This window comes from Pithys albifrons, chromosome 20, assembly GCF_047495875.1.
Source record: "Pithys albifrons albifrons isolate INPA30051 chromosome 20, PitAlb_v1, whole genome shotgun sequence".
In the NCBI taxonomy this organism is placed as follows: domain Eukaryota; kingdom Metazoa; phylum Chordata; class Aves; order Passeriformes; family Thamnophilidae; genus Pithys; species Pithys albifrons.
In genome coordinates, this window is record NC_092477.1 from 4,201,225 (window position 1) to 4,216,950 (window position 15,726).

The 15,726-nt window shown below is 44.2% G+C and overlaps 1 protein-coding gene across 1 annotated transcript in view; it reads left to right on the forward strand.

Annotated features, from left to right (window-relative positions):
* LOC139681048 (voltage-dependent N-type calcium channel subunit alpha-1B-like) overlaps window positions 1-15,726 on the forward strand; it is a 355,721-nt gene that overhangs the window by 11,093 nt on the left and 328,902 nt on the right. Inside the window, exon 3 of the mRNA XM_071574188.1 lies at window positions 2,992-3,131. Within this exon, the coding sequence (XP_071430289.1) occupies window positions 2,992-3,131 (140 nt within the window). The remainder of the gene's footprint in view (window positions 1-2,991; window positions 3,132-15,726) is intronic.

Sequence of the window (15,726 nt, forward strand, 5' to 3'; positions counted from 1 at the left end):
CCCAATGTCACCTGAGGGGTCTCAGTGTCACCTGGGGGGTCCCCAATGTCACCTGGAGGGTCCCCAATGTTGCCTGGGGGGGTCTCGGTGTCACCTGGGGGTTCCCCAATGTCACCTGGAGGGTCCCCAGTGTCACCTGGGGGTTCCCCAGTGTCACCTGGGGGTTCTCCAATGTCACCTGGGGGTTCCCCAATGTCGCCTGGGGGGTCTCAGTGTCACCTGGGGGTTCCCCAATGTCACCTGGAGGATCCCCAATGTCACCTGGGGGGTCTCAGTGTCACCTGGGGGTTCCCCAATGTGACCTGGAGGGTTCCCAATGGGGAGGTTCCTGTTCTTCTTGTGCCATTGCCGGGACCATCCTCTGCCCCCTCCCTGCTGGCACTGATGGACATGGGGAGGTTCCTGTTCCTCCTGTGCCATTGCTGGGACCACCCTCTGCCCCCTCCCTGCAGGCACTGATGGACGTGGGGAGGTTCCTGTTCCTCCTGTGCCATTGCTGGGACCACCCTCTGCCCCCTCCCTGCTGGCACTGATGGACATGGGGAGGTTCCTGTTCCTCCTGTGCCATTGCTGGGACCACCCTCTGCCCCCTCCCTGCTGGCACTGATGGACATGGGGAGGTTCCTGTTCCTCCTGTGCCATTGCTGGACCCCACCCAGCAGAGCCTGGTCCATGCTCTGCCCCCTCCCTGCAGACACTGATGGACATGGATGAGGTTCCTCTCATCCATCTCTTCTTGAGGCTGAACAGGTCTGATTTTAGGGATAAATCCCTCAATTTTCTGCCCCAAGAGCTCTGCCCAAAGTGTGGGGCTGTGCCAGAGCTGAGCAGCAGTTGCTGTGCTTGGCCAGGACGTTCTTGTGTCCAACTTGCTCCCTCCTCCTGTGACCACAAGCCTGGACATCCCTGCTCTTTTTTTAGAGGAAACCAAACAATTCCCTTCTGTCATATGGAAACAACTGCCCACCAAACAGCAGCTCAAACTCTTTGGCTCTGAACAGCCAAACCCACTGGAAAACAAAGATTTCTAAACTCCTAATTTGGAAGTTTTCTGCTTTTTCTGTAGGGCTGCTTTGCTTCCATTGAGTTCAGCTGAAAACAGGGATCTGAGGCACATTTGGAAATTGGTTCCAGGGGCCAGAGCTAATTAACATGGTCTGGAAATGAATCTCCATTGCTTTCACCTCTTTGCTTTGTTCCCATTTCTTCCTTCCAAGTGTGAATGGTTCCATTTGGCGCCGGGTCTGTGCTGGAGCTCCTGTCACTCCTGCAGTGCTGAATAATATATGATAAATAAATATAAAATAATATAATGCTGAGGGATCTGGTGCCATCTGTGAAATAAATGGTTTGGGAAAACTGGGGAGACCAAGGTTAGTTCCTCTATAGTGAGCGAGGACATAGAGCTGAGATCCCAAATTCTGCACCATGGAATTGGGATTCCAAATTCTGCCCCATGGAGCTGAGATCCCAAATACTGCCCCATGGAATTGTGATCCCAAATTCTGCCCCATGGAATTGTCATCCCAAATTCTGCACCATGGAATTGCTATTCCAAGTTCTGCCCCATGAATTGTGATCCCAAATTCTGCCCCATGGAGTTGTGATCCCAAATTCTGCCCCATGGAGTTGTGATCCCAAATTCTGCCCCATGGAGTTGTCATCCCAAATTCTGCCCCATGGAGTTGTCATCCCAAATTCTGCCCAATGGAATTGTGATCCCAAATTCTTCCCTATGGAATTGTCATCCCAAATTCTGCCCCATGTTGTTGTGATCCCAAATTCTGCCCCATGGAGTTGTGATCCCAAATTCTGCCCCATGAAATTGTGACCCCAAATTCTCCCCCATGGAATTGTGATCCCAAATTCTGCACCATGGAATTGTCATCCCAAATTCTGCCCCATGGAACTGGGATTCCAAATTCTGCCCCATGGAACTGAGATCCCAAATTCTGCCCCATGGAATTGTGATCCCAAATTTTGCCCCATGGAATTTTGATCCCAAATTCTGCCCCATGAATTGTGATCCCAAATTCTTCCCCATGGAATTGTCATCCCAAATTCTGCCCTACGAAATTTTGATCCCAAATTCTGCCCCATGGAATTGTCATCCCTAATTGTGCCCCATGAACCTGAGATCCCAAATTCTGTCCCATGGAATTGTGATCCCAAACTCTGCCCCATGGAACTGTGATCCCAAACTCTGCCCCATGGAATTGTGATCCCAAATTCTTCCCTATGGAATTGTCATCCCAAATTCTGCCCCATGTTGTTGTGATCCCAAATTCTTCCCCATGGAGCTGTGATCCCAAATTCTGCCCCATGAATTGTGATCCCAAATTCTGCCCCATGGAATTGTGATCCCAAACTCTGCCCCATGGAATTGTGATCCCAAACTCTGCCCCACAGACCCGAGTCCCAAACCTCGCTGCTCCTGCTGGGCTGGAATGGGCATTTCTCCCTCAATCAGACACACAGAGAGAAAGGAAAACAACTGAAACTGGAGCTGTGGAAATGAAGAAAATGGAGGAGAAAGAGCAAAGGAGGAACTGATGGAATAAATGATAAATAAATAATTTCCTGTCAGTGCTCACAAGCTTTCTGAGCTGACTGTTAATCCCCAGTCTCTTGTCTCAGGCTCCTGCAGGAATTGGGAAGCATTTCTTTTCCCATGTCCCTCCCTGCTGGAATATGTGATCTTGAGCTTAAATACACCCTTAGAGAAAACTTTCTGCTTCAAAATTCCCTCTGGAATATTGTGTAGAGCTGGAAAATACGGGGGAAAAAAATCAGAATAAAGGTAAATAGAAATCCCAATTTGAAAATAAAAAAATTTGCATTCAGAGAAATAATAATAAAATTCCTTTTTGGGCTTAGTTCCAGTGAGTTTAAACCTCCTTGTTTCAGCTCAGGGAGGGGGAAAAGGGTGTGAAGTTGCTTGTTGTCAGAGCAGGAACCCCCTGACTCCTGTGATTTTTTGCTCTCCTTCAGGATGACACTGAGCCTTATTTTATTGGAATATTTTGTTTCGAAGCCGGGATCAAAATCATCGCCCTGGGCTTTGTTTTCCACAAAGGTTCTTACCTGAGGAATGGCTGGAATGTCATGGATTTCGTGGTGGTCCTGACGGGGTAAGTGACTCCCCCTGAGCCTGGGGGGTTCCCACTCTGCTTTGGGGGGGTTTGGACCTGGGGCTGATGGGGGGAAACAGCGCTGAGTTAGTCCTGGCTGTGGCACCTCTGAAGAGCGGCTGATGTGGAGCTGAGGGAGTGGCTTTCAGAGGGTGTGAACCGACTGAAAGGGAATTTAAGGGTGTTGATTTGTAGATATTCTGCTTTCTGTGTCTGTCAGACTCTCACTGACACCAGCTAAAAAGTGAATTTATTTGTAGATATTCTGGTTTCTGTGTCTTATTTGGGCTCTCACCAGTACCAACTAAAAAGTGAATTTATTTGTAGATATTCTGGTTTCTGTGTCTTATCCGGGCTCTCACCAGTACCAACTAAAAAGTGAATTTATTTGTAGATATTCTGGTTTGTGTGTCTTATCCGGGCTCTCATTGATACCAACTAAAAAATGTGAATTTATTTGTAGATGTTCTGGTTTGTGTGTCTTGTCCAGGCTCTCATTGACAGCAACTGAAAAAAAGTGAATTTAAGGGTGTTTATTTGTAGATATTCTGGTTTCTGTGTCTTATCCGGGCTCTCACCAGTACCAACTAAAATGAGAATTTATTTGTAGATATTCTGGTTTGTGTGTCTTGTCCAGACTCTCACCAATACCAACTAAAAAGTGAATTTATTTGTAGATATTCTGGTTTGTGTCTTGTCCAGGCTCTCATTGACACCAACTGAAAAAAAGTGAATTTAAGGGTGTTTATTTGTAGATATTCTGGTTTGTGTGTCTTATCCGGGCTCTCACCAGTACCACCTAAAAATTGAATTTATTTGTAGATATTTTGGTTTCTGTGTCTGTCAGACTCTCACTGACACCAGGTAAAAAGTGAATTTATTTGTAGATATTCTGGTTTTGTGTCTTATCCAGGCTCTCATTGATACCAACTAAAAAGTGAATTTATTTGTAGACATTCTGGTTTGTGTGTCTTATCCGGGCTCTCACCAGTACCAACTAAAATGTGAATTTATTTGTAGATATTTTGGTTTCTGTGTCTTATCCAGGCTCTCACCAGTACCAACTAAAATGAGAATTTATTTGTAGATATTCTGGTTTGTGTGCCTTGACCAGGCTCTCACCAATACCAACTAAAAAGTGAATTTATTTGTAGATATTCTGGTTTTGTGTCTTATCCAGGCTCTCATTGATACCACCTAAAAAGTGGATTTATTTGTAGATATTCTGGTTTGTGTCTTGTCCAGGCTCTCACTGACACCAACCGAAAAAAAGTGAATTTAAGGGTGTTTATTTGTAGATATTCTGGTTTCTGTGTCTTATCCGGGCTCTCACCAATACCAACTAAAAAGTGAATTTATTTGTAGATATTCTGGATTGTGTGTCTTATCCAGACTCTCACTGACACCAACTAAAAAGTGAATTTAAGGGTGTTTATTTGTAGATATTCTGGTTTTTGTGTCTGTCAGACTCTCACTGACACCAACTAAAAAAAAAAAAAAGGGAACTTAAGGGTGTTTATTTGTAGATATTCTGGTTTGTGTCTTATCCGGGCTCTCACCAGTACCAACTAAAATGTGAATTTATTTGTAGATATTCTGATTTATTTCTTGTCCAGACTCTCACCAAGACCAACTAAAAAGTGAATTTATTTGTAGATATTCTGGTTTGTGTATCATGTCCAGGCTCTCACTGATACCAACTAAAAAGTGAATTTATTTGTAGATATTCTGGTTTCTGTGTCTTGTCCAGGCTCTCATTGACACCAACTGAAAACTGAATTTATTTGTAGATATTCTGGTTTGTTTCTTGTCCAGACTCTCACTGATACCAACTAAAAAAAAAGTGAATTTAAGGGTGTTTATTTGTAGATATTCTGGTTTCTGTGTCTTGTCCAGACTCTCACCAATACCAACTAAAAAGTGAATTTATTTGTAGATATTCTGGTTTGTGTGTCTTATCCAGACTCTCACTGACACTAACTAAAAAAAAAAAAGGGAATTTAAGGGTGTTTATTTGTAGATATTCTGGTTCCTGTGTCTTATTCGGGCTCTCACCAATACCACCTAAAAAGTGAATTTATTTGTAGATATTCTGGTTTTGTGTCTTGTCCAGGCTCTCATTGATACCACCTAAAAAGTGAATTTATTTGTAGATATTTTGGTTTCTGCGTCTTATCCAGACTCTCACCAGTACCAACTAAAAAGTGAATTTATTTGTAGATATTCTGGTTTGTGTGTCTTATCCTGGCTCTCACTGACACCAACTGAAAAAAAAGTGAATTTATTTGTAGATATTCTGGTTTCTGTGTCTTATCCGGACTCTCACCAATACCACCTAAAAAGTGAATTTATTTGTAGATATTCTGGTTTGTGTCTTATCCGGACTCACTGACAAACCCCTGAATTTTTGGGTTCTAACTGCCCCTGGTGCTTGAACCTGATTTAAACCAACCTATTTACAGGGTGACTTTAAAATTGCACTAATAAATTAAAAACATCCCATTTTCAAGCTATTACAGAGCTGAAATTGGCAAAGTTTCTGCAGGAATGGATTTATTCTGCCATAAAGAAACTTTTCTAACCACAAATCCAAAGAATTTCGAGAGGAATTCAAAGAATTTCGAGAGGAATTCAAAGGTCCTCGAAAAGAATTCAAAGATATTCGAAAAGAAATCAAAGATATTCTAAAAGAATTCAAAGATATTCTAAAAGAATTCAAAGATGTTCAAAAAGAATTCAAAGATGTTCAAAAAGAATTCAAAGTTGTTTGAAAAGATTCAAAGATGTTTGAAAAGAATTCAAAGATTTTCGAAAAGAATTCAAAGATGTTCAAAAAGAATTCAAAGATGTTCAAAAAGAATTGAAAGGTTTTAGAAAATAACTCCAAGTGTCTCATTAAGGCAAATGTTACCTGTGTCTTTTTGGGCCCTGGTTTGAAATGTCTTGGAAATTCTTACAGTATTTTCCCCTCTCCATTGCCACAGTTTGTTTCTGTTTATTTACACAGAGGGTATAATGGAAACACAAATACTAAATAAGAGCTTAAGAAATGGCCCAAAGGGCAGCAGGAGGGCTCTGCAGAGGGATCTGGAGAGACTGGAGGGATGGGCTGATTCCAATGGGATGAAGTTCACCAAGGCCAAGTGCAGGTCCTGCCCTTTGGCCACCCCAACCCCCTGCAGCGCTCCAGGCTGGGCACAGAGTGGCTGGAGAGCAGCCAGGCAGAGGGACCTGGGGGGACTGAGGGACAGGAAGCTCAACAGGAGCCACCAGTGTGCCCAGGTGGCCAAGAAGGCCAATGGGATCCTGGCCTGGATCCAAACTAGGGTGGCCAGCAGGCCCAGGGCAGTGACCCTTCCCCTGGACTCTGCCTTGGGGAGGCCACACCTTGAGTGCTGTGTTCAGTTCTGGGCCCCTCAGTTGAGGCAAGAGATTGAGGGGCTGGAGCAGGGCCAGAGAAGAGCAACGAGGCTGGAGAAGGGACTGGATGTGGCACTGAGTGTCCTCTGAAACACCTCCAGGGACAGAGAATCCAACATGTCTTGATCCAACCCCACTGTGATCACCAGCCCAGAGTGCCCTGGGCTGGTGATCACAGTGGGGTTGGATCAAGGGTTGGATTTCATGATCTCAGAGGTCTCTTCCAAGCCAAGTGAGAAGAGAAGAGCAACGAGGCTGGAGAAGGGACTGGAGCACAAGTGCTGTGGGGAGAGGCTGAGGGAGCTGGGGGTGTTCAGCCTGGAGAAGAGGAGGCTCAGAGGTGACCTCAGCACTGTCTGGAACTGCCTGAAGGGAAGTTGTGGCCAGGTGGGGGTTGGTCTCTTCTCCCAGGCACTCAGCAATAGGACAAGGGGGCACGATGGGCTCAAGCTCTGCCAGGGGAAATTGAAGTTGGAGAGCAGAAAAAACTTCTTTGCAGAGAGAGTGCTCAGGGATTGGAATGGGCTGCCCAGAGAGGGGGTGGATTCCCCATCCCTGGAGGTTTTTCAGCTGAGCTTGGCCGTGGCACTGAGTGCCATGATCTGGTAAAGGGACTGGAGTTGGCCCAAGGGTTGGACTTGCTGATCTCGGAGGTCATTCCCAACCCAATCAATTCTATGATTCTATGAGATCCTGAGCTTGAAGCCTTTCAGCTTGAAAGGATCTCAGTGGGTTTTCCCCCAGCCTGGCATTCACATCCCTTCTTTGCCACCCTCTCTGTGCCCCTGAGTGTGGGCAAGGGGTGTGTGTGCCCCGGTCAGGGGGGCAGAGCAGGGAAATCCTTGCACACATACCCAAATATGTTCATTAGCCACATTATCTCTGTAATTCTCTTTGCATTCAGGGCAGGGTGTGATCCAGCAGTGGAGAGGCCAAAGGGAATTCTCTGTGTGTGGAGAGGAAGGGAATAAATATGCAGAGTTTGCTGCTCCTGCTGCTGGGCTGGGTGTTGAATCAATAGCAACTTCAGGGGAGTCACGAGGAGAGGCAGATTTACATACTCAGAAGCACAGGGGGTACCAGGATGAAAAGAGAATGAGCACAGATGCTACAATTATTCACACCCGTGCTATGTTCTGATTCCTAGTTAGTTCTACACCCTTTTGTGCCTTTAAAAAAAGAAAAAAAAAAAGAAAAAAAATTAAAATCAAGGCCCTGATTCTGGAAAGGACTTTGGAATGTGTTGTAATTTATCCTTCAACAAAGCATTCAAGTACACCTTTGAATTCAGCTGACTCCAGTGGTTCTGTACTTACAGTTAAGGCTCTACAGAAAAGCTTTTCTGAACTCCAGCCATAATGTTTAGGCATGACTTTTTTATTCTTTTACTCTTTTCATAAACACATGCCAAGAATCAAGAGATAATTTATTTCCTTTTACAACAGAGACGCTCGAAGTGTTGTGAATGTTGCTGGTGGAATGCCCAGGTGTTGTGGGGTGCCTGACACTGGTGCTGCTGGTTTGACTGGGGGAGTTTGTGGACTATGAGCTCCAGGAGGCAGCTGGAACGAGGAGCCTGTTCCCTCTGCAAACAGGCGTGTTCCTCTCCAGCTCAGCCCCGTGCACGTCAAAGCTGCTGGTTTCCCATGGTGACACCAGCTGGGCTCCACTTCAGCTGCCTTGGGCATGGGCTTCCCACCAGGCAGCCTCAGTTTGGTGGCACTGAGGCCAAGAATCACCTCCCCAGAGCTCAAATCCTCCAATTCCAGAGCTGGGTTGAAAATTCCAGGGCTGGATTTAAAATTTCAGGGTTGGATTTAAAATTTCAGGGTTGGATTTAAAATTCCAGGGCTGGATTTAAAATTTCAGGGTTGGATTTAAAATTTCAGGGTTGGATTTAAAATTCCAGGGTTGGATTTAAGATCCCAAGGTTGGGTTTAACCAGGAGCTCATGCCCAGTTTTTGATATTTAGGGGAAGGCTCCTGAGAACAACGTTCCCCACGTGCTGGGTTAGATCCTTTCCTGGAGCTGGGGCTGTGTTTGCAACCCAGGAAGGAACTGGAGGGACCTGCAGGAGGGAAACAGCCCTGAAATATCTGCAGCTTCACTCAGGGGAGAGAATTAATGTTTTCCCTGCAGCCTGTTGTGTTTTGCTGGGCATTTCTTGGATGGTTCTCCTGTTCTCAGCTCACTCCTGGGTTGCCATGGGGCTGGGCTGGAGAGCAGGAGCTGCTCTTCCTTGGGCTCCAGCTGCTCTTCCTTGGGCTCCCTTGGCTGAGCAGACCCCGCTTCAGCTGCCCCTGCCCTGGGGGAGCCTCAGCAGGGACAAACTCTTGATTTGAGACAAACACCCTCCTCCTTTCTGCACGGACACCAAAGGCAGGTTGTTGGGACAGAACATTTTCTTGCTGTCAAACCCAGCAGGTTCTCCAGGTGGTGACAGGAGTGGGACTTTAATTTTCACTTCTGTGGAAGGAAGACTCAGCCCTGTGCTTTTCAAAAGATGATCAAGCTGTAATTTATTACAGGATAATAGAAGAGGACAGTGCTAAGCCAGTTCTTAATGTGTTCTTATAAATATAGATAGGTAGGACATCAGCTTTTGAAATGCCATTTTGCTACTCCATCCAAAGCTTTCCTTTGCCATATGTGCAAGGATTCCACTTGGAAATGTTGCTTCATGTTTCCAGGCAGTGAGCAGTGCTCAGTTCCCCAGCTCAGTCTCATGTTGATCTTCAACATTACAGAGCGATTTTGATTTCTCTCTCTCTCTCTCTTTCTTTCTTTTTTTTTTAATTTTATTTCTGTGTAAGCACAAAAGATCATGAAAATGTGTTTCATGATGCCACACACAGAGCTGTGTACCTGCTAATCCTGTCGAGTGCCCCCTTTTTTATTAAGGTAAATGATGGATGGCAGAAAATCTGATCTCATTTTCAGCTTTTTAGCCAAACCCCAGAAAAGCAAAGAGCAGCTTTGCTCTCCTTATCTGTTTCCATAGGAAAAAGGGCAGAGTCTGGGTGTGTTTTGGAGGAGGCTGTGGGGGAAGGCTCTGCATGGATTGAACTCACCCTTCTGTAAATATTCCAGTGATCATGCAGAAATCCTTCCCACCTGCTTTTTTTTTTTTTTTTTTTTTTTTTGGCCACTCAGACCCTGCACTCCGAAATTATCGATAAATATCTTTTTTTATCTACCTGCAGTGATGGAGATTTTGTTTGTCAAAAGCAGACAGCACAACCTGGTCATCAGAAAACCCATCAGGGCTGTGTTTTCTGCAGCCAGGATCAATATCCCATCGAGCTAAAGCCCAGTCCAACACACACTGGCCCAGAATGGTTTGGTTGTTGTTCCAGAAAACGCTCCCTCGGTTTCTTTGCACAGCAAATTCCTCCTTTGCTTCCAAGGACTCCCTGCTGACTTGCTGTTAATAAAGGCCTGGGAAAAGAATGGAATGCAGCTTCTTGAAGGATTCTGGTTCCTTTGTCGCTTTTGTAGCCATTTCTGGTGGAAATGGGTTGTGGATGAGCCCCAAGGAGAGGTCCCTGCTGGGAGGTGCCTGTTGCTATTGTGGAGAGAAACACACGGATGTTAAAGCTTCTGCTCACTTTATTTTCCCATTTTCAGGGGATTGCCTTCACTCCAATGGGGATATCACCCATTAGCAGCTCTAAATCACCCTAAACTGCAATTTTTCAACTGCCCTGGGACTGTAGGATCTTCATCAGCTTTTTCCGAAGTGTTTTGGGTTGGAAATGCACATTTGTCTTGGGAATGAAGGTGTCCTATCCCCAAACTCCTTGGAAGGCAATGGATGCAGATATGAGCCTGCCTGCAGGGTCTTGAGGGTTAGACCTGTTCTTCTTGGAGTTCCTGGGAAGTTTTGTCCTGGGGTTTGGTGACAATAACCCAAAGAAGGCCAATGGGATCCTGGCCTGGATCCAAACTAGCGTGGCCAGCAGGCCCAGGGCAGTGACCCTTCCCCTGGACTCTGCCTTGGGGAGGCCACACCTTGAGTGTTGTGTTCAGTTCTGGGCCCCTCAGTTGAGGAAAGAGATTGAGGGGCTGGAGTGGGGCCAGAGAAGAGCAACGAGGCTGGAGAAGGGACTGGATGTGGCACTGAGTGTCCTCTGAAACACCTCCAGGGACAGAGAATCCAACATGTCTTGATCCAACCCCACTGTGATCACCAGCCCAGGGCACAGAGTGCCCTGGGCTGGTGATCACAGTGGGGTTGGATCAAGGGTTGGATTTCATGATCTCAGAGGTCTCTTCCAACCCAAGTGAGAAGAGAAGAGCAACGAGGCTGGAGAAGGGACTGGAGCACAAGTGCTGTGGGGAGAGGCTGAGGGAGCTGGGGGTGTTCAGCCTGGAGAAGAGGAGGCTCAGAGGTGACCTCAGCACTGTCCCTGAAGGGAAGTTGTGGCCAGGTGGGGGTTGGTCTCTTCTCCCAGGCACTCAGCAATAGGACAAGGGGGCACGATGGGCTCAAGCTCTGACAGGGGAAATTGAAGTTGGAGAGCAGAAAACAATTCTTTGCAGAGAGAGTGCTCAGGGATTGGAATGGGCTGCCCAGAGAGGGGGTGGATTCCCCATCCCTGGAGGTTTTTCAGCTGAGCTTGGCCGTGGCACTGAGTGCCATGATCTGGTAAAGGGACTGGAGTTGGACCAAGGGTTGGACTTGATGATCTCGGAGGTCTTTTCCAACCCAACCTATTCTATGATTCTGTGAAAGAGCTGCTGGGTTGGGTTGGCCTCCAGACATCCTCTGGTGGCCCAGAGTGCCTGCTGAGGGCAGGAATGGAGAACAAGGCACTGATAAAGCAATGCTGACCTTTCTGATTCCCAAAGGGATTTTGATGGGAAAAAAAAGGGTCTAATGGATTTTAAACTGTGTGGTCTGAGGGGGTCTGTCCTCCTTGGTTGTGTTTGGAGCTTGTTTATGCTTCTGGCTTAATTTTATTGTGGTTTAATCACATACCTCAAAGGTGATGCTTATTCTTTATTTTTCCATCACCAAAGACCTGAGATTTCCTTTGGTGCCTTCTGGATTTTATGCAGTAGGGTTTGAATAATAATAATTTAATTTTTTTTTCATGTTTGTGGTTTTATGAAACTCCAATCAGAAGTTGATGCTTCCCAACCTCCCCTGAGCTGAGTTTCTGTTGCTCTGGTTCTATCACATCCCTTGGAGTGACCACAACTCTGTGTGGGATTTCTAAAACTGGTGTGAAAAAACTCAGCTCTTCAAAGGATCCTGCCCTGTCCTGTAGGAGAAGAATTCCTTTCTTTTGGCTTCCAATCAGCCTGGATTAAACACTCTCAAAGAGTCCTGGTGGCTCCTTGAGCCAGTTGGATCAGCTGCCTGGATCTCTGGGTGGGACTGGCAGAGACAGCGTGTGCCAGGCCTGGAGGTGCCAAGGGATGTGCCCAAAGTCTTGGGGCTCTCTTGGGTGTCTCAGCCTGTCTGGAACAAGTGACAAAAGCCCCAGTTCTCCTGATTGTCTGAGCAATGTGCTCCCAGCTCCTGCTGCTCTTTGGAGGGGCCCTGAATGAGCCCTGCTCCCCCTCAGAGTTTGCCTTGCTGGTTCCCAGGGTGCTCCTGCTCCGTGGGCAGTGCCAGCTGCTATTCCTGGTGCTGCAGGAGGAGCTGCAGCCTGGCAGAGTGGGAGGCACAGGAACCACCCAGCCTGGTGGGTGCAGCAGCCTGGGCACCTCTGAGCTGCCCATTTGGGGTGGATACCCCTCCCAGAGAGGCTGTGGGGTGAGATGGGAGCTGGAATTATTGAAGTAAATGTTTGATTAAGGGCTGGGATTTTTGAAGCTGTCAAATATGCACAGATGCTTCTGGTTCATTTTTCTTAATTCTGGCTTATTTTATTATTTTATTTTAATTTTTTAAAATTTTATTCATATTTTTATTTTATTTATATTTTTATTTTTTATTTTTAAAATTTTATTCATATTTTTATTTTATTTATATTTTTATTTTTTATTTTTAAAATTTTATTAATATTTTTATTTTATTTATATTTTTATTTTATTTTTTAAATTTTATTTATAATTTTATTGTAATTTTTATTTTATTTATAATTTTATTTTATTTATATTTTTTATCTTATTTGTAATTTTTATGTTATTTATAATATTTATTCTATTAATAATTTTTATTTATAATTTAATTTTATTTATAATTTTTATTTTATTTATATGTTTTACTTCATTCATAATATTTATTATATTAATAATTTTTATTTATAATTTTTGTTTTATTTATAATTTCTATTTAAAATTTTTATTTATTTATAATTTTTTTATAGTTTTTAATTTTTTACAATTTTTATTTTATTTTTACTTTTTATTTTGTTTATATTTTTTATTTTATTTATATTTTTTATTTATAATTTTTACTTTATTTATACCTTTTTCTTTACTTTGTATTTTATATTTTGTTTACAATTTTCATTACAATTTTAATTTTATTTATAATTGTAATTTTATTTATAATTGTAATTTTTTTATAATTTTTATTTTATTTATAATTTTTATTTTATTTATAATTTTTAATTTTAATTTTAATTTCAATTTCAATTTTATTTTAATTTTATTTATAATGTTTATTTTTATTTTATTTATATTTTTATTTTATTTATAATGTTTATTTTTATTTTTATTTTTATTTATATTTTTATTTTATTTATATTTTTTAATTTTAATTTCATTTATATTTTATTTTATTTATACTTTTTATTTACAATTTTTTATTTTATTTTTATTTTTATTTTATTTATATTTTTAAATTTTAATTTCATTTCTATTTTATTTTATTTATACTTTTTATTTACAATTTTTTATTTTATTTTATTTTAAATTTTTTATTCTTTATTTTTGATTTTTAAATTTTTTATTATTTTATTTATTGCTCTTATATTTTTATTTTTATTGTATTTTCCTGTGCATTAAGAAGCCTTTAAACCAGACTATGCAGAATGTGGTGACAGGAGAAGGGGGAACGGCTTTGAACTGAGAGTCGGTTTAGATGGAAAATAGGAAGGAATTCCTGGCTGTGAGGGTGGGCAGGCCCTGGCACAGGTGCCCGGAGGAGCTGCCCCATCCCAGGCTGGAGCAACCTGGGCTACGGAAGTTGTCTCTGCCCATGGCAGGAGGTGGAACAAGACGAGTTTTAAGGTCCTTTCCAACCCAAACCAGTCTGGAATTCTGTGATTTTATACTCGAAACACCTTGATCTTTCCACCTTCATACAGAACATATTCATTTAAAAACTGAGATTCCAGTGAAATAACCCCCCTTGGATGCCCTGCAGCATCACTTGAGGTTGGATTCTCAGTGCTTTGTTTAGAAGCTCTGGATCTGGAGGCCCAGGGAATAACAGGGTTAGGAAATTCAGGTTCCTCTCTGCTCTCCTGATGGGGAACTTTTGGCACTTCTGTGCTAGAAAGCAAAGCTGAGCAGCAACAGGAGCTGAGCAGCAACAGGAGCTGAGCAAAGGGATCCTTTCATCTTGAGTGGTTGTCACCAGGAGAAGGAGGAACTCTCATCGCGGTTGTACAGGCTGGGTGGGGATGGCCTGAGGTGATTGCTCTTCGTGCTGTGCATGAGGTCATGCCAAGGGCAAAGCCTTTGTATGGATTTGAATGGAGCTGAGCCTTGTTTTGCATTTCTTTCCTGCTCCAGTGATGGATCCAAGACTTGCTGGCTCAGAAAAGCCAAGGGGCCCTTCTGGCATTAAATCATGAAAGTGGACAAGGCAAAGGGAATTCACCTGTTCTGCTGAGTGCAAGGTGTTGACATCTGGCTGGTGTGTGAAGGCAGGGAGGGGGGAGGACAAGGCTCCAAATTTGCTGTTTTGGAGCAGGAGAAGTTTGTAACTGGGAGGGAAGAGGCTGTGTGAGGTCTCAGTTGGAACAGGAAGTTCTTCTGCCCCTTGGCTGGTTGGGCTCTCGGGGAGCTGAGGGAGCAGTGCCCTTCAAAGAAGACTCTGGACAGGCAGGAGGGATTTGGGACCTCTAAACCCACCTGGCAACGTCCCTGTTCCCTTTTTGCACTATTGCAGACAGGTTTGACCAGTGGGGCAGCAGCTTCCTTGGGACTGGAGCATTTTTTGCCCTCTGAGCTCCTTTCCCTCAGCCAAGGGGCACCTTGGCCATGCTGAGCCTGCTGGAGTGTTAATTAGGGCTCCTGCCTTTTATTTTTTTTTGTCACTTCTGGTGGCTTTTTCTGCACTGCTCTGGGTGGGTGGTGGGTAGAGGAGTTGAGTGAGCAGGTGGGTGTGTGACTGTGTGGCTGGCTGCTAAATTAGGAGGAGAGACTTTCCTGGGCAGAGGAGGACTCAGGGCTGTGCTTGGAGGAAGGCTGCAGATGGTCACACACCCTCGGAGGACCCGAGGGTGGGGACAGCCCTTCCCTGGCAGGAATTATCCTTGGAATGTGGCTCTGTGCTCTGGGGGTGGCAAACAGAACGTTTCAGGTCAGAGGACTCCTCAAGGGCAGGCAGATAATGAGATTGATGTGCTTCCCTCTTGCTTTGTTAGAAGTGGCTGCAAGGTATTGAACACCTGGTGTGGGAGCTGAGAAGTGATGGAGCTGCTCAAAGAGGAGCCAGAAAGTTGAGGCAGTGATGCCCTGAGTGACCCCCCCCAAGCAGAACTCCAAGCCACGTTAGTGTAGGGTAAGATAAAAAGTAAAGGTCCTTTAATAACACAGGGCCTACAGCCCACAGGAATACAGGATGACATGCATGTGTCCCAGTTCTTGTTTCCATGGCTTTTATAATAAGATCCCTCCAATCATTGCTTTACACATTTCTCAGTCCAGCCCCAGTCCCACCCCTGGTCCAACCCCTGGAATTGGGTCTGGGGTCGTCAGGACCCTCTGTCTTCATCAGCTCCTCTTCCTCAGGCACACAAAGGTCTCTTGGAGTTCATCCAGTTCTGGGTTTTGGGTCACTCTGACCTGTGTTTATGTTTCATTCTGTGGGCCTTCTGATATCCTTCAGCTCTTTACCTTGGAAAGGAGTCTAAACAAGATTAATTAACTAAAGGAATTTGAGCTCCCTGTTCTGGGACAGGGGTAGTGATAGAAAGGCATTAAACTTAAGCTGTTAGAAATATTAACCCTCTAAAAATCCACAACCACTGTGTTCCTAAAACCTAC